Genomic DNA, 21,900 nt, shown 5'->3' on the forward strand with positions numbered 1-21,900 from the left:
TTTCTGTATTTTGAAAGCAGTAGGTCCTATGGCTGTAATGTAACTTACAAGTTTGTAGCAATGAAGGGGAAAAAATGGCTTGTTCTGGAGTTGCCAACTTTAATATTAATACCAATTTCAAGTAGTGATTTTAATTTTTTTCTAGATGAGAAAAATTGGGAAAAATTAATCATAGCTGACTGTTTGGAAAGTTAATTTAGGACAAGCAGAATGTGAAAGTGGTGCTTTCAATTAAAATTTGATGTAGGCTGAAGGATAAAGTACACTAAGAGAAAACAATGTTTCATCTTTGGATCTATATGATCTACAGATTTTCATAGATTTATAAATATTCCAGAACCTATTAAGAACGTAGATGTCTTGCATAGTGTGAACCTCTCCTGTTTGGCATGCTCGGCATATCTATTCATAATCTATGTATGACCTGAATATAAAGAAAATCCCAAGCATTCCTCACAGACATACATTGAGAAAACCTAAGCAATCTTTTTAAAGTTAAATTGCCATCTAGAAATAGAAATTGAATGCCCAGTCAGCGTAATTAGGTAAGGGGATTGGAGAAGAAAAAGAAAATTTGAATTGGGCGCTGTAGTTTGCATCAGAACTGCCTTGTGGTTGTTTTCATCATTTTGCTCTTTTGTTTGTTTTTTTCTCCTACACTGTGTAAATCAAGAGCATGAAAACTTAGCAGTGTATGAATAGAAAAGAGAATGCATTCCACGCCAGTAGCATAGTTTTCAGAATCTAGCCAAGAGCACAGATTGAGCCTTTTTGCTAGCCTATACATATGTAACTGGAAAGACTTTGTTTCTACAAAGGTAAAACAGTTATAATTATGCTAATTTCTGGTTTTAAATTACTTATTAGAACTACTGATTCATGTTGAAGGAAAAAAAAAGTTAACACTCCTGCTCTGGAGTATGTAAAGGTCATGGAGATGCTAAAACTTGCTGTAAAACATTCTCTCAGCTAGTGTCTAAGAATCACAGAGGAGGAGGAAGGAGAGCCAAATTATTTTAACTTTATCATTGAGTGATTCAGTGATTCATCCCTGTGGAAAATATGAATGCCTAATGGTACCTTTGCCAGACAATATTATCTATAAAGCTCTAAGAAGCTTTGGGGGAAGGCATACTAGCTGGGGCAGTACCAATCTCTGGCTTTTGGCATTAACTTGTTTTTTGCTGAAACATTTTTGCTGTTGTAACTCTAGGGGAAGAAGGATATTTGTATAGGTTTTCCTAACCTGTAACTAATGAATTGTGGGCCTTTGTGGCGTGAAATAGTGTACTATGGTAAATATCATCAATCTTGTATTACAGCTCTTAAGAGCAGTGCAAGGTAGTGGCAAATATTACTGAAGTGGTAGAGAGGTAGGTATAGTGCTTACCTTTTTTCCACACAGTTAGATTGTCAGCTCATTCCCAAGATGGAGGATGTAAGTTAAACAAGTTAATGCATATAAAAGTTAATATGTTTTACTGTAAATCCAAAAATGACTGAATTCTTTCTTAGCTTTACTCCCTAATTGCTAAGAATTTAATCTCACTTCTCATTAGATTGTTTCCTGAAAATTATGGTAAGCTTTGTGTGTGAAATTGATTGGACTGTAACAGCATCTGCTATGGATCCAGTGTGGTAGCATTCCTTAGTGTTAAATAGCTCATATGTTACGTTTCCAGAGACATCTGATTAGACTACAAGTTACTTTTGTTTTGCTGTTGTTAAAGGCATTACATTGTCCTGGAACCACCTCTACATGGACTGACTTGTTCATCCCTAAAAAACAGGCATGGGGTAAAAAAAAAATTGCGCTTTTGAAGACCACGGTGGGTATTTGGATTTCGGAGCTCTGACAAACTGTCTCTGAAAGTAGGGACAAAGAGTATTTTTAGTCTTCTGGATTTCCTTTTTGGTCTTCTGACAGTATTCCTATGAAAGCTTTATGCTTTGCTGCTTCCAAATATACTGGTAATGGTGCATGTACCCCTTCTTTTGGCTGGAATCAAGTCATGATACAATCTTGAAAATATATTTTTTTTCTGGATATTGTCCAAATGGACCTTTTTGTCTGGGTAGTTCCCCAGAATGCTGAGAATACATTTTGAAGTTGATGAAGCAAGTACGGTCCTGGAAGAAGTCATGCTGGCAGTTTGTGATGAATGTTTATTGTTGGATTTGGATGATTAGATATTTAAAATATTAATCCTGTGTTTCCTTTAGTTGGTCAGAAACTAGTTTCTAAAGCAGTATCACTATTGAAAAGTGATAGCTGCAGCCAAGGGAGTAGCATTGTCATTTAAGCAGGCTTATCAATGATTGTGACCAGTTGTGTGTTATCCTACATTTGGTGAGATCACAGAGAAGGGCCTTTTGGTAGTTCTCACCATGAAGACAGATCATCTCTAGAGGGAAGCAAAATCAAGTTCACAGAACAAATTAGCTGTTAGGGTGATGGTGTGGAAAAGGTGCAGTTGCACTCTCTGGCTAGTATGTCTCATTGGGGGCACTGTGGCAGGGTAGTTGCTGCGTGAACCTCTCACATAACGCAGCTTATTTGGTGGGTCTGCAGCTAGTCTGATCATTGAACAAAAATGTTAATATTTGTCCTTTCTTTGAAACTCAGGGTTAGTTGTTTTGTGTCTTGGTTTGGAGTTGGTTTTTTTTTATGAAAAAGAGATGTATTTATTGTGTTTTCTAACCGAGTTTCCATCTCTCTTTGTTTTCTCTTCAGTTATGTTTCGCTTGTATGATACAGATGGGAATGGATACCTGGATAGTTCGGTAATGTTCTTTATGTATTGCATTGTAAGAGTATGTCAACATGGCAAAACCATACAAAGCTACATTAATTCAAATCAAGTTTATTTTTATCTTGAATTATTAGAAGCAGTATAAAATATAGTCAATAAAAATGCATTCATTTGCTTGAGCTTTCCCATAAGAAATGCTGCTTCTACAACTGTTTAAATTTTCAGTTGCTGACATTGCTGTCATGGAGTCCTGTTCTATAGTCTTCTGATTTTAAATGATATTACTGTAGGGTACACATTAATATGACTACAATAATTCTAGTATGCTTCTGGGAGATGTGTATGAAAGCACCATTTGTAAAGATTTCATTAAAAAGGGTAAGTGTGAGAGTCACACAGTGGATTTATGTGGAGAGATGTCATAACTTCTATGCTATTATTAAGTATGGAGGAGCAATATTAAGGACAATGTTTTGAGGAGTAGTCCAACCAAAAGAAGAAGAAAAGAAGTTTGAAGAAAAGTTGGCAATATGGAAATAATTTTAAAAGATGTAACTATTTTTTTCTGATCGCTAACTGAAGTGTTTTATTTAGCAGAGTTTTTTTGGTTTTTTCCACCTTCTTTTTGTATTTTCTGGAAGCAAGACAGCATAGAATGGATTGGTAAGGAAGAGGAGGTGATTCCCATAAATTGCAGAAAAATAGGGAAGTGAAATTATATATAGGTATAAAGTAAATACGACACCATAATTTTAGTCAATACCAAGTTGGCTTAGATGCCTGGATACAAATGAGAATTTAGAATGGCTCTAGATAAGCATTTGAGCATGTTTATGAAGCAAAAGTGTATATATAAGTATACAAAAGCCCCAGTGATACGTGATCAAGGGAAATTGCAGTACTGTAGTCGTAAGAAAATAAATCTGTAGTAGTTTACAGAATCCACTTTATGCCTTATTTCTACTAGAAAGTTGTGATTTATACAATTATGTCCAAAATATAATTTGTTAGAATAATAGAATTTAAAGATGATTACATAATCTTATCCCAGGGTGGAAATCAGATCATGAAACATGGGTGCTTGAAAGATAACTAGGAAGGAAGAATCTGTGACTGCTTTCAATTACTTTGATTGTGTGGCTTTATAGTCCATGCAGGATGTTTTGCTAGTAAGCAGGTTCACTTGAGAATACAGCTTCCAGTGTAAAGTACATTTCATCAGGCATGTTGATGAAATAGTGTCACTGAATGCAATATGGTTGAATTATTAGTTACTTGCAGTAGAATTTTTCTTTATAACCTTGCATTAAATGTAATACTTTTTCATTCATCTCTAGGAGCTGGAAAATATCATTGCTCAAATGATGCATGTTGCAGAATACCTTGAATGGGATATTACTGAATTAAGTCCAGTAAGTATCCATTTATCACAATTTTTTAATGTTTCTAGAGACAGCTGTCGTAATTTTGTGATACTTCATATCCACGTGGCATTCCATAGGTAAGGTAGAAATAAGGATAGCCTGTATTCCATTATGGCACTGTGAATTAGCACTTTAACCAGTATTTTGCTGTTTAAATCTGATCTATGAAATATTCAATAATTTTAATAATTAACTTCTGTAACATAACTAGTTTGTCTCTGAAAATTTCTTAAGAGTGAATACACAAAGGACACAAGTTGGTTTGGGACCTTTAGGTGTTAATAAAATGTAAATAGGAGTATGACACTTCATTTTCTGAACTGTCCTTATTCATTTGACTACAGCTACCATGCAAGTAATATTTTTCTTATTTTTTTTTATGAGAGAATTGGAGAACTACACATGTCCTAACAACTTGCTGTGTTAGAATATAGTAATAATAAATTAGAACTGAAAAGATATTTCATTAACCTGTAGATTCTTCATGAAATGATGGAAGAAATTGACTATGATCATGATGGCACTGTTTCCCTAGAAGAGTGGATCCAAGGAGGAATGACAACAATCCCACTCTTGGTTCTTCTTGGGTTAGAAAATGTAAGTTTTAAATAGTAGCATCAAGTTTCTGCTTGCATGTTGACTGTGGCCTTCAGGTTAGTTTTTCTGTGGTCTGTATAAAGAATGGCTTTGCTTTACTCCACTTTACTGGGACTGAATGATGTGCAGAAAATTAAAGTCTGTCTAAAACATCACAGGTACACTGGCAAGTTTGACTTTTTGACTTGGCAGTTTGGCTCTGGAGCTGGAAGCTGTAAAAAGCAGAATTATTTTCCCTGCTAACATGTTAATTCCAACCTGCAGTATTACCTGTTAAGTGTGTCTTACTGCCCATGTGTATGTTGCAGCTGGCTTGGAGTAGTGTCTAAGCTTCTCAGCATGCTACTGGGTTGTGTGGTGTAACTGTACTGAGTCACAGAACAGTCTAGGTTGGAAAGAACTTCTGGGGGATCTTCTGTTTCAGTCCCTAATTAAAGGCAGCATCACAGATTGAATTATGCAGTCAAACCTGGGTAATTTGAGTGAGGTGCTTTCTACCAGTTCTGTGGGAAAACTTTCCCCATGTTAATTGTTTTCAAGGGAAAGAGTTTTGTTCATATGTGCAGATGGAATTTCTTCTGCAGCAATTGCTGCTGGCTCTTGTCCTGTCATGATACATCTCTGTGCAGATCTGTCCCTGTAACGACATTAGTAAAGTATAGTAAAAAGCAGTATCAAGGGGAGCACTTACATCAATGGATAAAGTACTGTGAAAGATGAGCTTATGTTCTCTACATTTATAACCTCACGTTAAAGGTAATACAGATGTAATATGATCAATTTTGTACCAGTTCAACACAGCTGTTTTAAGATTGGCATGTTGTCAGTGCCACCTGCTGTCCTGTATTTGAGCTAATTTTGAACTCATCTATTAAAGCATAGGTTTCAAATGCTTTTTTGCTATTTGAAAGAAAGCCTTTTAATCTCTTTTCAATTTCTTTTCTTAAGTAATTTTCACATATTGAACATAATAAGTAATATTTGTTTTCCCCATTTAGTGAAATCTAGACTGCTGTAGTTGCTGCATGCTATTTTATTTGTGCAAAGAAAGCTCAGATTGGTACTTTTTGCAGGGAAATAAGTAACAAACAAATTTATTGAACAGAAGATATATAAGTCTTGAAAAATCTAATTAATTAAATTACAAGTAAAATACCTGAATTGAAGGTAGCTTTCAATATGTCTGCATCACTGTAGTAGTAATTCCCTAATTCTGTATGTGAAATGGAAAAAGAAAAATGTTAAATTACTGTCATCAGACAAAAGATCTTTGTCAGGCTGAATTCCATTATTTTCACAGTATTACTCTAAACAAAGGCAATCAAATGCAAGTAAGCAGTATAGCAGATAACTGATAGTGGTTTTCAGTGCAGATTTTTCTTTTATGACAGGTAGTCTAGGTGTTTTGGGAGTATCTTTCAAGATCTACATTTAATTCTTTTTAAATTTGAAACTCTTAAATTATGACATAAATTAATGCAGATCATTCTATGGAGTTTATTTTCATATTAAAGCAAAAGCTGTTAGAAAGAAGCTATATTATCAAACATTTTATCCTTTTGAGTATTTTTACTAGTTATTAGATATTTATCTTGCTGCGCATTTTAGTATGAAAATACTAAAAAATACATAGTGATCAAAATTCTACAGTCTCTTATCAGCATGTGTCAGTGTTTCTGTCATCAAGAGTATTCCTAGTATCTGATGCATTTAACAGACATAAATGTACAGTCATGGAATAAATATTATAATAGCAGGCAAAATGCCTTCATTATCAATAAGCATAGTTTATGTCCAGTCCATTACCTACATATGAGGTGATTTGCTAGTAATTTACTAATGATTCAGTAGGACAAGATGCTGCCCTTTAAAAGGGCTCCTATTTTCATTTTTATGTTTGAAACTGCTTAATTTTTTAAACCATCACTTAAACCATCATTAAAAATATATAGGTAAAGAAAATTTTTAAAAAATTTTTCATTAAACCAGCAAAAATATACTACTTCCATTTGTACATAGTTCAAATAAAATCTTATTTTACGAGATTGAAAAGTTAAATCAATAAGGAAGCTCTAATGCCTGTCTGTTGTTTAGTGTAAACTCATAGCATGATTTTGATGGTTTTGCTGTATCTAATGTATTATCCAAACCCTTAATTTCTGTGCATCAATCCCATTAGTGGGATGCTTTTACTTCTTTTTGCATGCCATTGTGAGATTTTGCAAACCTAGCTCCCCAGGACTGTGCTTTCTGGGTGTCTCTCTCTCTCTCTCCTTTTAGTTATGGTAATGAAAAATAAGAATCTTTTGGACTTACTAATAAAATAATAAAGTGCTAATATTTTAAGGTTTTCCTCAAGCTGATTAGTCTGTGAAAATCAGGGGCATAATCTACTGGATTATGCTGCTTAGATACATTAGATATGTAAAATTATTTTTCAAGCATTCTTGATAGGTTTTAAATCAGAGGGAAAAAAAACCAACAAAACTGCCCCTCTGCCCCCCCTCCAAACCAAAAGCAAAACCACAAAAAACCCGAAACAAAACTCAAAAACAAGGAACCCACCAATCAAACTGTCCTGTCACCTTCTTCTAAGTGTCGGTTCTGTACTGAACTCAGCAATGACAAAATTTTAAATCCAAGAGATCAAATTCAGAGCTTGTCTAGTATGATAGTGACGAAGAATTGTCACTATAGTTTATTTAAATAAATTATGATACAAATGAAATATTTAATTTGTTTTGAGTTGGGGTTCATTAACACTGTAATGTATGTAACTGTTATATAGAGCTTGTATGAAGAATAGAAGATTTTCAGCTGGTCTAATTTGATACACTAATATCAGTGAAGCTATGATAATTTACTTCAGCTGCCAAGTTTTAATAATACTTTCAGAATTCAGCTACATTGTTTGTACTTAATCCTTAGTTTCCTGTAATATCTATATAGAAAGATCAGATATCATGTAAAAGTCCTGTATTATATTTAAAGCCTTTCAGTTTTTATTACATACTGTATTAGGTGATTTAGTCAGACTAATTTAAAAAGAAGGAGCATTCAAGTGAAGCATGGAACTATATTATTTAAAAATAAAAGAATAAACAGGTCAGTGTTCTATGAGCAGTGGGGTTGATATAGCCTAACCTGTCACAGGTTTGTGGCCTTTGCCCTCTGACTTCATCAGTAATCCCCTTCTGAGAGAGACAAGAGTTAGGCTGCAACTACAAGCATTTGCCAGCCACCTGTTACCAAGTCAGAGAAGTAACAAGGAAATCTGCCAGATTTCCTTTTTGCTCTATCTCTCCCTCTCTCTCTCCCTCCTCCCCATGCCCCACCCCCCGACTTTTTCCTAGACTTTTATGAAATTTCTAGTGCCCTTCAAATTTATTTGAGATTACTAAACTAATTTAAAAGTTGCTGGTACAGTTTAGAGTCATGAAGATAATAGGACAAAGAGCATAAAAAAGTCTAATTTCCCTCGGAAATCAACCTTAATATCCACTTCGTTTTATTTTGCTGGGCTTTATGTTTTGTTTCCTCCTAAGATTTGATTTTGGAGTCGTTGTGTAGGTAGACTTTAGAAATACAGAGTTCTATCTCTGAGAACATTCCAGGGTAGAAATTACATATTTGATTTTTTGGTGCTTTTGAAGGCAGTTGATACTCCAAACAAATAATTTGGATACAAGATAAGAAATTTAAATAAGAATTTAATTTTTTTCTTTTTTCTGGAGGGCTTCTGAGATAGACACAATGTAATGTACTGTTTGGCAATTTGTTTTAGAATAAATGATCTTGGAATTATAGGTACTATATATATGTATATACGTATATGTGTATATGTATACATGTATAACCCATTTGTAATTGGGTGACTACCCTGTTTCCAATTAGCAGTGTCTAAATGCATTCTATATGAAATCTACTGAAACCTTTGTTAAGACAAAGTAATTCTTGCTCTGATGTTCCAATTTCATGGATTTATTTTTTCTAGAAATTCTCTCATTTAAAGTGGGGATTTTGTGAAAAAAATGTTAACTATGTAGGAGATTGTTACTTATGTGGTTTAATTTTTGGTAATAAATGTAGGAGATAGTTTTTTGCACAGTGTCACACTTCAGTCTGGCGTTTTCACAGTCCTCAACAACTTTCCAAATTTATTTTTACATCTTAAGGCAATAGTTAGATCTCCCACCCAAACACAAATTGGACAAAGACATCCTTGCAGTACTCCTGGTTCTTTTGGGAACTGGTCTATTGCACATCAGTGACCTCTAGGCTATTTATTCTACTTCTCTACAGTAGAAACCTTTGAAGTTTCTGACCTTTTTATTTGCTTCTGCATTAGTTTAAATAGATTAACATTGTAAGAGAGGGTGGAGAGTTAACTCTTTGATTCTCCTAGCATCACTTAAAATTTATTTTGGTATCTGTGCACAAAAGGCTTCTCAGTGATGGGTTTTGTCAGCCATAAGCATTGTACTCTCCTCTTTGGTAGGTGTTGTACAATATTGTTCCACTATGAGTTGATAGAAACACTTGAATTCTCTTTTAAAGTAACTGCATGCCAGTTATTTGGTCTCACTTTTCCTGTAACAGATGATTGCTATCACCTCTGTTAGTGATTGCACAAAAAGGAAGTATAAACTGCAAGTTCATAAGTGAGTGTTTAAAGAAATCCTGTATTTTAGGGAAGTATTTTATTCTCTCTCCACTGGCCACTAGGTGTCACGATTGCACTGTACCTGGTACTGTACAGTTGCTGAATAGCTGCCTTAAGGTGAGAGAGTTTAAAACCAGTAAATGCTTCATAAAGTCATCAATAATTTGAAATAAAGCAAATATGCCTTTCTTTTAAATTGTAACTTTCAACCCAGTTCACCTTTTAAGTCAAGGTAAATTTTGGTGGAACAAACATTTGTGTTGAATTGAGACTGTGTTTCAATTAAATAGTAAGCATATACTCGTAAAATTTTATTTTGGATCAAAGTAAAGCAGTAAATATGCAATTGTACTCAAATAATAAAAGAAAACAAAACTTTTAAGCTCTTTAGATTAAACGTGGGATGGAATGTTTCAGTGGGAGTCCACACTTGGGAATAGTGTTTTTTATTGTCTATATTACATTATTGTTGCCTTATCTTTTGAGCTGTATGCTAAGATAAGAGACTTGCCAACGTGCACAAGTATGGAGTGGGATGTGTTATACCATGAGTAATCCCTTCAGGCCGAAGCTTGAAATGACTGCTCAACACCTGGGCAGCTTCATAGACTTCGATTCCTTTTGTTCAGCGAGGAAGAAGGGCAGTCAGGCCTTTCATTGTCCTGAGCGATGTTTCTGTAAGTCCTTTCTGAAGCGAGAGTTTTCTGGAAGGCCGAAGTCCCGACGCACTATGCGCTATTTCCACCCGTGCAGAGGGCAAACTGGAGCCCTGAGCTGTAGCTCGCTCCCTTTGTGCCGGCTGGGTCCCGGCTGGAAGCAGGCTCCCGGTAAGGGGTGAGGGGAGCTGTTGTGCCGGCTGGGTCCCGGCTGGAAGCAGGCTCCCGGTAAGGGGTGAGGGGAGCTGTTTTGCCGGCCTGGCTGGCGGCGGGGCCCGCAGAGGGCGCGGTGTCCTCGCTGAGGGAGGCTGCGCTGGCGGGAGCCGAGGCCCCGCCGCTCGTCCCTGCCGGGCCGCGCTGCGCTGGCTCCGCTGCCCTGCGGGAGCTTCTCCTCGCTACAGTCCCGCTTTCCCTTTCGTCTCCAGGCTGGAAAAAGCCCAGGAAAAAGTCAGGAGTAACTAACCTCTCCTGTGTGTAAGGTGTAAAATAAATGGTGTTTCAGGCAGGTATACAGATTTACCATTATTTACAGTTTAATTTCTGCAGCATCAAAGTCTCTGCAGATGACAGATGGTTACAGATTTTGGACAGGGAAGCTCCACACTGTGGCTCTTTATGAAGCTTTTTAAAACCATTTAATTTTACCTCTTCTGCTCCCTTTTCTGTTTCTGGATGAGTGTGTGGATGAAGGCTGTGGAAGATTTCTGTTTTGTGTTGATTTTTCAAACACATGCACACAGAATATCTCAGAAATTAGAAGCGAGGAGCCCTCCAGAAGAGTATGTCCACTGAGTCAGGTTACTCCCTCTCCACTTGACCAAGAATTATATATACCAAATATACAAACGTATACCCCTTTCTTCCCAAAGCAAATTGAATAAAACAAAACATCATATGAATTCTTTGCTGAGAGACAACCAAAGGAGTATAGAATCTAACTACATTTGTTTTAAACTATGTTTGCTGCACAGTTTAATGGAAACTCTTCTCATCTTCCCATTGACTGAACAATACCTAAAAATCAGTAATAAAATTGTCTTGAACAAGTCAAGTAAATATTTTTAAAATAAATGGAATCAAGATAATCAGTGAAAGAATAACAGCTGCTCCATAATGTCCTTCTCACTTGGATGCTTGTTACTGACTCTTCTCATAGAAAAAATGTGAATATTCTGGTATTTTAGACACTCTGTAGCTATTTTAAGAGAGCATGTTTGCTGGGATGAAAATTTATCAGTGATTTCATTACCTTTTTAAAGTCTCAAAATCTTGAAGATCTCTTTGTCTACCTTGTACACAAATATCTGAAAAGCTGCTGTAAGTTAATGTTAAACCAGGTTAGGGACGTGTAGCTAAAGTCTGTGATAGCATAAAATTTTCCACTAGTTTTAAGGCTGGCTCTTTTATGGTTGACTTGCTTTTAAAGGTCAGGTAGTTTTGGCAATCAAATCCATGGTAGCAGGGTCAGGACCATGAATTAAGAGAACCGTTGTTAACAAAATAAATGTTGCTATTGTCATTATGTTTTAAAGTCTGGGTATGACATATGGAGGCTTGATTTTTCAGTGATGTGTATAATGAAGTGAGGAAGAGATTTTTACTGTACCTGCCCTACTTTGAGATCTTCTTAATGTCTATTTGTTTTTAAACTCTTTCTCAGGATATGGAAGGAAAATGAGTTAATGTCAGTAAATGCACTGATGTGTCAGAATTGTGGATTTTATTCATACTTAAAGACTTGTATTGAGGTGGCTTTGTTTCATATTATGTCTTTTTTTTTCTCTTGGCAGTGTTTTAAAAAGTTATGTGCATGCATAATCATATGCAGCACTTTATTGCTTATTTTTGGCAGTGCACAGGAGCAAAAATTTAATTTGCTCTTTTCCAAAAGTGCATTGTGTTTATGTAATGGATTTGCATCAGTTGCAGTCTGTAACACAGCTAAGTGTTTTAATTGGCAGAACACCCACATCAAGACTTGTTTGTTTTTCTGATAAGGAAAATGCCAGCTAAGTTAGACCATATGTTCTGTTCAAATAAGAAGCGACATATTCACATATAATGGTCATTCTTTAAAAATAAAATAAAAATGAAAAAGTAATACAAAATTAATGTGGAAGAGAAGCAAGTTTATAAATAAGTTTCAATATCTGATAATTTTCATAGACAGCAAATATTTTGCTAAGAAAAGCTGGTCAGCTCACATTTTAAGTGCTTGTGGTTTATGACTGTCTATGTTGATGACCTGAGTGATGGTAAAATTTAAGTGTACGTTGTTTGCTGTTTTTTTTTTTTTCTCAGAAGGGTTTACATGGTCTTTGTTGTCTAGTGAATAATTGCCTACTTTGAGAAGGCTTGAAATTCACATACTATATTGTAGTTTAACAATACTTCAAAAATGTGTGGAATATGGTAGTAACATGGGAAGAAAAATAGAAGTTAGGAGAGCTCTGTTTAATGGAATACATCCTCTTCAGCTGCCAGTCATGAAGGAGCTTGACAGGCTTCTAGTGCTTCACAGCTGCAGAATCTATTTCTGCTTCTTCAGGGGAAATTGGAAAACTTCCACACTCTTTGCCAGCCTGAGAATCCCACATTAGGCATCTGCTGTGCTTTTGCTGCAGAAAGGGGACCCTGACATTGCCCAGCTGTCAGAGATGGCATTTGAACTCCTGCTGATAATATTGGGGGAGCTATTACTTATGCTCTGATCCTGATATCTTACTAGAGAACAAAAAAATAAATTAATGGACTTCAGGTTTTTTTTGTTTCTAGGTAACTTGGAGAAGATATTCAAAGTTGGATCCTGGCTTAAACCCGGCTTTGAGCCAAACATTCTTAATTTCATAGAGGGCTAATTTTGCTTCAGGATTTTTCTTTTTGCCCACAAGGATGACAAAGTCTTCATTGTATTTGTCTTGTATTAACTTCTAGCTCCTAGAACAGAGCAATACTGATTTTTAAGGACGTTACAGTATATGCTAATATAGGACAAACCTAATTTTCTATTGAAATTTATGCTCACCAGGGTACATTGACTAATCTCATCAGTGAAAACCATTGTACTATTGAGAATCTAGTCAGGAATATTGTGTATACGTGATGACAAGTAATAGTAGCTTGATGTGAGAAATCAGAAACTGGGTAAGAACCAGCTGTTGATGTGGTTTCTGAGAAACAGAGATTGGTGTGACTTCTTTACCTATATGGCAATTTCTTTTTAGCAATGACGTGATCAAGAAGACTATAGAGTTTCAACAATACACAAGGAAGCAGCTGATGAACATTAACTGCCTGTGTTCCATTGGATATTATTTGGCAAAATATAAATATGTACTTATTTTAAAAATCTTGTGATACGACATTAGGTTCATCTAGTTTTTTAGAATCAAAACCTCTGATGATTTTAGAAAGAAAAAGTCTGTTTGCCAGTATTGCCAAGAAGCCAGGAATTTAGAGAATTAGTTTAACACCTATACCAACTGCACATAATTTTGTAAACCTTTAAAGCAGAGGCCTCAGAATGATTCCATTAAGAAGGAAGAAGATAATCATCCAACAAAAAGCTTAGTTTCATAAAAATAAATGATTTTATAATATTTTAGAGATTCATGTAAATTACAGTGGCCCATAACTAGTAAGTGCCAGTGAGTTGATGAGTTTATTCATGAAAGATTTGAGTGTAGTGCAACAGCTGACTGAAAAATTTGGCCTTAAATGTAAGGAATTGCATTTTTGGAGAGGAGGTTGAAGATGTAAATCTCACACTTAAATGCATGGGTTTTGATAGATAATTAGCGGTATAGATTAACTTCATTTAAGGCTGGAAATAGTTACTGTGATGTGGTAAGTTTTCCTGTTTCACATATATTGATATATGTAACCAATTCTGACAGTCATTAAGAATATCTGTGTGGTTTTAGAAATCCCTCTCTGTTCTTGGTTTTGGGGAGTTTTATCTTCTGACCTGCAGCACCATTATTTTTAGGATTATTCCATAAAGAAATAATATTTTTAATACTAGCTGTAATTTAATATCAGCCTAGATACATTGATATCATTGTGTTGCGGTGGTGACAGCAGCCTGGTGGATTTTTCTGAGTTGTTTTTGAAACACATGGATGTCCATGAGCTTCTGAGGAATTATTTTATTATATCGTTGCCTGTGTATTTAGAATGATCATGCTGTGATCTGGTGCAAAGTTTTAAATGAAGTAACAGCTTGTCTTTTATATTCTTGAGTCAATCTCCAATTTTTATTGGCACTTACATATTTCACTGTTTATTTTATTAAGTGAAATCTGTTTCTCTTATGTCCTGTGCAGAATGTGAAAGATGATGGGCAGCATGTATGGAGATTGAAACACTTCAACAAGCCTGCCTACTGTAATCTTTGTTTGAACATGCTGATCGGAGTAGGCAAGCAAGGTCTCTGCTGTTCTTGTGAGTATAAGCATTTCAGCGTCCATTTGCTTACATGTCTTTTGCTAGAAATGTTGTTCTTGCTGCATAGCAAAGAACTAGTGGCTTCCCCTTAAAAAACCATTGCCACCACAGTAGTGTCTTCCCCTCTTCTCTGCTTGAGTGACCATGGGTTCTTTTTTTAATTTTTTGGGATATTTGGCTTTAAAATATGTTGTTTGAGGGAGTTTTCCATTTCAAAGGGGTATCACTGTTAGTTCCCTTTGTAGTCTATCACTCTTTTTTTTCTTTACTGCTACTGCTTTTTTATTTTTATTAGAGAGTATCAGGCTTAAGTTTTAATTTTACACTTAATTTTACACTTTTGTTACTCCTCTTTTGTTTTTATTAATACTTGTACCATAGGTATCAACTTGAGAAACATCTAAGTTCCATGTTTTTTGATTCAAATTTTGCACAGAAGTATTGTTTTCTTAATTCTGAAGGTGAAAATCCCTGAAATCAAGTTTCTGTAATGGTTCTAAAGTTTTGTATAGTTACTTGTTTTGTAGTTTTAAATTTCAATTCACGTGTTAACTGATTATAGATTTTATGAAAAGGAACACAGAAAAGCTGCTGCATCTAATTTTACCTTCCTTATGCTATTAGATGCAGTTACTACCCTTCAATTCCCTTAGCTGTATCTATGCATTTCCTGATAATGGGTTAATCAAGGTGTTTGACCACCTAATGTATCTCTTGAGAAACCAAGGCTTGCTCCATTTGAAAGTTTCAAAAAATGATGATCCATATCTTTCTTTTGTGGTGTGTTCCAGTGATTAATTTTTTTTAACACTTATTTGAATATGTCATGTAGATGGTTCCAGTGATTGATTCATGTTATGCCCTACTCCATTAGATTAATGAGATCTTTAGTAAACAACTGTTTTCTTCTCATAATGGTACCAAGTCACCTTTAATTTTTCTTTTTGGTAAAATAGTCGGATTCTTAGTGTAACTGACTTCCACCATTTTTGGTATGAAAGATAGCCCCTCATAGCTGATAAGGATCTTTCTACATGTACAGTTCTATTGATTTAATTTGAGATTAGTCTGAATGAATGAGGGTTTTGAATTGACCATTTCTCTTTTCTGGGGGCCATAGGCCTCTCTGAAATATAATTTGGATGTAAATACTTGTATGCATTTTCACATCATATAATTTCATTCACCATACTATGAAATGGGAAAGATACATTTATTAAAATTAAAAAAAATAGAAATTGTTTGAGATTAATAAATGCTGATGACAGTAACTGGAATATATATGTAAAATACTGATTTGACTATTAGATCTTGAAATTTTACATTCTGTAATATTTTTTTTTTTTGTCAGACTGATATTGTGAAAAAATAAGACCCATGTATGTTGGAAGGAGAGTTCTATTGAGCAAATAATGATTACCTTCAATACTTATCAGAAATGGGTAGACCAGTTATATAAACTGTCCCAAAAAGACCAGCTTTGCAGGACCTGAATTTTTTTTCTTCTGCAGTGTGTCTTTTGAGAATGTATTTATTGTTGTGCTTGGCATTTATGAGAACAATGGTCTCAGAGTATCTGAAGAACATGTTCCTTTCAATTACTTCATGCAGCAAGAGGCATGAGTCTACTTGCAAAACTATTCCACTATTTCCTTATTTAGCTAAGCTTTTTCTCCAGTATATTTTCAAAGCATTGCTATAGATTTCATTATTTGCATTTTAGATTGTGTGGGAGGAAAAAAAAAAAAGGGGGGAAACCACAGGGGTCCTCACCATCCCTCCATGGTCCAATCAACAATGTTACTCCCTGCAGTTTGTCTGATTAATGGCTGTGCCTCCCACTGGGTTTGTGTAATAGGTGCAAGCAAGGTGTTTAGAAGTACTTTGTGCTTAATTGCTCTCGAGGTCAAAAGCCTGAGACATATACCATGCCGGGAGAAATTCATTCTCAGTTTTTATTAGTTGACTCTACTGAATGCAGCATAAGCTGTAGCATTATTTCCTCATCTTGGCACAGTTGTATCATTGAAGTCAGGAGAGGTTTGCGTTGTACCCTGTATTGTATGTTTCCCAAATGCAGCTAGCATGATCTTTACAGACTTGGTCAGCAATAGCAGCTACCTAAAGCTGGAGTTGGAGGACTTAGGGAAAAAAAAAGGCCTCTCAGGAGTTGGTATTTTGTAAAACAAGAGTCAAAGTTATGGTGATTACATGGAATGCATGACAACAGTTTCTATTCAAGAATGGACTAATCAGCCATTTCTGATTTATAAATCAGTGGTAGAAACAACATAAATTCATTGGCTTTTATTTTTGTGCTTGCCAGCTGCTCTCAAGCCTATAGTTTGTAAAATACACGTTTCTTCCTCTGAGCAAATGACATAAACCATTTGACAGTCACCAATTTGTCTTTAATATTTTTGTCATTTGGGAATTATTGTGAAAAAATTTAGTGAGGTCTGATTTAATTAAGCAGTTCCTGTTATGCAATGATAGTGTATTCTTGGATTTCTCACTTGCATAATATTTCCTGTTCTAATTTGCCTTTTGTATTCCATGGAAAAAGCAGTCTAGTTTGAGTTTTCATTGACTGATTGGATTGATTATTTAGCTGGTAATATTATTTGTTTCATAGAAATGTAGTGAGAAACATCATTGCCTCAACATCTAATAACGTGTCTTTTTTTTTAGTTTGCAAGTATACAGTCCATGAACGCTGTGTCTCCAGAGCTCCTGCATCTTGCATCAAAACATATGTGAAGTCTAAAAAGAATACTGATGTAAGTTTGAGGTACCACTAACTTTGCCATGTGGCTGTTCATTTAGTAACTCTATGTATATTCACATTTTTATTTTGCAGGTAATGCACCATTTTTGGGTAGAAGGAAACTGTCCAACGAAATGTGATAAGTGTCACAAAACTATAAAGTGTTACCAAGGCTTGACTGGACTTCATTGTGTTTGGTGTCAGATTACAGTGAGTATACTATTGTAATACATTCCACACAGGTTCCAGAGATAAAAATCATTGAATGTCTTTCTGTAGCCTCATAATCTGAAATGTCTCATTCAGTTTAGTCATCAGCAATGGCTAGTGTGTGTTCAAGGAATGGTATATGCAGAGTATGCTTAGGACTTGTTAATTGTGGCAAGAAAATATACTCATTTTATGTCATGAAATGCTTATTTCAATATGTCATGAAGCAAATTTGCTTCATGACAATATCCATATGAAAATAATATGTGCCACTAAAGAACAGAATTCCCAATCTACACTACAGAAAGATTACAAAAGAGTTTTCAGTACCACGAAAAAACAAGGTCACTGTGACACTAGGTCTAATTGGTGGTATGCTGACAGGCAAATGAATTTGAGGACGTTTTATAGGATACACTGATTCCAAGTGTCTGGGAATAATAGCAGAGACAAGTTGATAATATACTAATCTGTGCACCAAGTCAAATATATACAACTTTTGTGCGCTCCTTATTCAGCAGGAACCAGTAACTGGAACTAATGACATTCAGGGAACACTGCCCTTATAAGTGAGATCTTCATGCTAGAAGGAGCAATGCCAGTATTTCTGTTTCTAGCCAGGGCAGGATTTAAATCTAAATGGGGAGAGATTTCATCCTTCTTTGTGTGTATTTGCTGGTTTTGCTGATACTATTATTATTATTGTTACGGAACAGCAGTTGTTTGTTCAGTGCTTTAAATAATAATACAAGACTGAGGCATTAGTGAATGTTTGTTTTAAACATATAAGTTTGGATGTTTTATGACATATTTTCTTAACACAAGAATACAAATTATGAAACATCGTCAAAGAAAATAGATCCAGGATGCTTTCAGTGATAAGCTGTTATGATTACTTAAAAAACAATATTTTAGAAGAAAGCAAATATGTGGTCCAGATTGCTGTCAAAATTTGGATAATTTATGTAAAGAGTAAAACACCCAATCCAAAATGTTCTGCATGTAGATAATTAAACTTAGGCAATGGCTATATGTGTGTAGCAAGAAAAATAAGGGTGTACTGCTGTAGATACAGAAGTGTTTACACCTGTGTAATATGTGTATATCATTCAAGAAATATAGATTATGTAACGTATATTGACTTTTAAAGTAAAAGAAAGATTGCAGATTCTGTCTTTCTACAGTATAAATTATTTTCCCATTAGTTCATGTGGGCCTGGACCAGATTTGTACTCTTTTTTTTTACTCCTTGAAGTTGTACATCAAGATTCAGAGAGTTTTCGTAAGAACTGTTATTCACTGAAGAAGTTCTGAGAAATTATTTGTAACTTAAATCACTCTAAATGTTAAATTCTTGTGAAAATATCTTGGGTGCTTTTGTGCTTATTGAAATGTCTAAATAGCTGTCAAAGTTCCAATTAAAAATGGGTGTGTGTTTTTTCACAGATGAAATTGAAAATGTTGGCACTAGGGTTTACAGTCTTTCGATTTATTTCCATCAGTAATTTAAAGCGTTTTTTAAAAGCAATTGCGTATTTTCAAATAAATTTAATAATATTTTGTTTCTTTTTATAGATTCAGATATGAATTAGACACAACTGAAGAATGAGTATTTTTAAATACTGCAAATTATATTTCAAACTCCTATTCACTTGCAATTCTCTTCATTTGATATATTCTATTTCAATGTTTTAATTTTCTACTAGTAACACCTTAATTACAGAAAAAAAAATTCTAACAGATGCATGATTTTTGAATGGATATTCTGAGATTATATAATTATCATCACATCCTTAATGTGTTTTTCAACTCGTTGTACTGCACATTTACAACTTATAATCAAAGGGGATGCTCTTTATTACAGAACTAATTCTGAGCCTCTTTCATGCATTTTAAATATATCTGTACTTACAACTGAATAAGGTCACTTCTGATGTCAAATAATTGACTCAAGTCCCAAAACTTAGAGGTGTTTCTCACTAAGGAGGCTTGCTATACTGACTTTTCAGCCAAATCCATGATCCCTCCTCCATATAATTTGTAGTTCTCCACCATGGTCATGTAAATTTTTTTCCCCCTCAACTTCTCTCCAGCAAATACACTTCTTCCTGCTTTGCAGGTTGTGAGGGAGGTCATATTCTCCCTCACAGAGATAGGTTTACAGTAAGGGAATTTTGGGGAAATATATTTAAAACCTGCTAAAATGCAGGGTTTTTTGAGAGGCATGCATATTATTTTATTTATTTGTATCAAAGTGTTATTTTCATCAAACCTACCTTTCTTCTACCTTTTCTGTTAGTTGCAATATGCCAATTCTGTTGTCAGAGATCAGCAGAGACTAATAAGAAGATTAAGCTATTTTTTAATAGATAAGTTTGCATGCCACTGAGTAGCAAAGCTGCTAATTACCACTGAATGTGTGAAGATACTTTTATTTGATGTAACATGGCCTGGTGTGTATTAATTATGGTACAAGTAGCCTTACCACTGAGGCAGAGAATTAGCATGACAAATAATTTAGATTACAAGGCTACCAAAATACCCTCACAATAAGGCTTTAATACTCAGAGTAAATCGAAACTCTTTAGACTTTTATTTTCTGTTGCTAAGTAACTGCCTTAAAAGGTAACTTTACAGATTAAATTAATATGGACAAGGCTAATAGTAGGTGCCATTCAGTTCAAAATTCAGAAATGTCATGTCAAAATTAACTGTACCAGATAATTTTATGAAGACCATATTGCCAGTAAAATTTATATACATCAGCAATTGGGATGATTGTATTGTAATTTCGAGAGTTCACGTGAGTTAAACCATTTAAAGGAAAATGAGTCAGTCATTGAAAAAACGTAATTAAGAGATGCAGGCATTGAACTAAAGGTTTTGTAACAGCTTCTGAACCTGTTGAACTAATGCTGTATGCTACCTGTTATACTAGATAAATCACTTGTTAATAAGATTTTTACCTCACAACTTCTGATATTTATTAGCCTGATTATATTTCCTTATTGTAAATATACGTATCCTTTCTAAAACATCTATCTTTATGGGAAATGGATGCTATCTGAAACATTCATGAATTTTGTTAAATTTATACGAGATAAAAATGCAGAATAATTTAGGTTGGAAAAGACCTTTATGAGCATCGTCTAGAAAAAGAAACTTTCACAAAAATTTACAATATTAATTTTATTTTGTTCTATCTCTAATGATATTGTGAAGTTTACCAATTAAATGTGAATGCTTTCCATGATCCAAGCACACAACTCTTCCTTTGTACTGTGTGGCTGAATATTTAGTCATTTGAAATGAGTTAAACTCTAAATTATGAACAAGAACTCTTGATTGCTAATGCAAAATATTTCATCATTTATCATTACTTGTTACCGTTTTATGTTCCTGGTACATGCACATTTATCCATTCAGCCTCTGTAACAAAATGGGAGTCAGCCAATGCTCTTCCACTCAGCAGACCTGAGGATATTCTTTTCATGTTTTCACAGTAGAACTGTTGTCATTGCTTTCAAGAAAACTTGATGAATTCTAAGCATAAATTAGAAAAAGGAGAGCAATTCCAGTTCCCCATCAGTCAATGGAAATCTGAAAACTGATACAATCAGGACCAAAATTTACCCAATGGAGGATATTCCTGTGTTCTTCTTTTGTATTTGAATCTGTAGTGCCTATCAGCTTCAGAAAGGAAGCAGAGTTACACCAAGAGTGCCAAAAGCTGCCTTGAATTACTCACTGGTAGTGTAGAACAGAAGTTCCTGGCTCAGTGCAGGAAGCTCTCTCCTGAACTGCCGCTTGTGGTCACCAGTCACAGTATGCTGATGTTACTGTACTGCTGTGCAGCACTCTTATTTTGTGTGCTGATCCACATATACACTTTCCAAATTGGAAAATACTTTCAGCTATCATTCTTCACTTCCATATAAATCTGTTAGTTTTGTCTGTCTGGGGGGCTTTCCACTGCAGTGTGTTTCATTTTCTTTCCAGTACTTTTGCAATGTTTAAGTTAATGAAACTCACCCCATTCTAGGATGCCCATTTTCTTATGCTATAATAGTAAAATTTCTAAGTTAAATTTTCATTTTCTTTCTTCATGTAGTTGCATAACAAGTGTGCTTCACATCTGAAACCTGAATGTGACTGTGGACCTTTGAAGGACCATATTTTACCACCCACATCAATCTGCCCAGTGGTATTGGTGAGTTGTCTGTATGTTAATTTTTAAAATGCTGCTGGGACTGACTGCCAGGTATTTGCTAAATTCACCAGGACTATGTGAACCTGAAACACAATGTGAAATCCTGGCTGATGGGTTTGTAGGCATAAGTGTGTTTTACTCTCTGCATATTGCATTTTCCTTCATGTGAGAACA

The 21,900-nt window shown here is 34.9% G+C and overlaps 1 protein-coding gene across 10 annotated transcripts in view; it reads left to right on the top strand.

Annotated features, from left to right (window-relative positions):
* The window catches only part of DGKB (diacylglycerol kinase beta), a 407,361-nt gene that overhangs the window by 158,268 nt on the left and 227,193 nt on the right, over positions 1-21,900 (top strand). For all 10 annotated transcript variants that reach the window (XM_088052622.1, XM_088052624.1, XM_088052617.1 and 7 more), the window contains 7 exons: positions 2,735-2,784; positions 4,091-4,165; positions 4,655-4,774; positions 14,419-14,536; positions 17,231-17,319; positions 17,400-17,516; positions 21,628-21,726. In XM_088052622.1, the coding sequence (XP_087908748.1) occupies positions 2,735-2,784; positions 4,091-4,165; positions 4,655-4,774; positions 14,419-14,536; positions 17,231-17,319; positions 17,400-17,516; positions 21,628-21,726 (668 nt within the window). The remainder of the gene's footprint in view (positions 1-2,734; positions 2,785-4,090; positions 4,166-4,654; positions 4,775-14,418; positions 14,537-17,230; positions 17,320-17,399; positions 17,517-21,627; positions 21,727-21,900) is intronic.

This window comes from Pseudopodoces humilis, chromosome 1, assembly GCF_049639895.1.
Source record: "Pseudopodoces humilis isolate 2021_Gansu_Grassland_sample_001 chromosome 1, ASM4963989v1, whole genome shotgun sequence".
NCBI lineage: Eukaryota > Metazoa > Chordata > Aves > Passeriformes > Paridae > Pseudopodoces > Pseudopodoces humilis.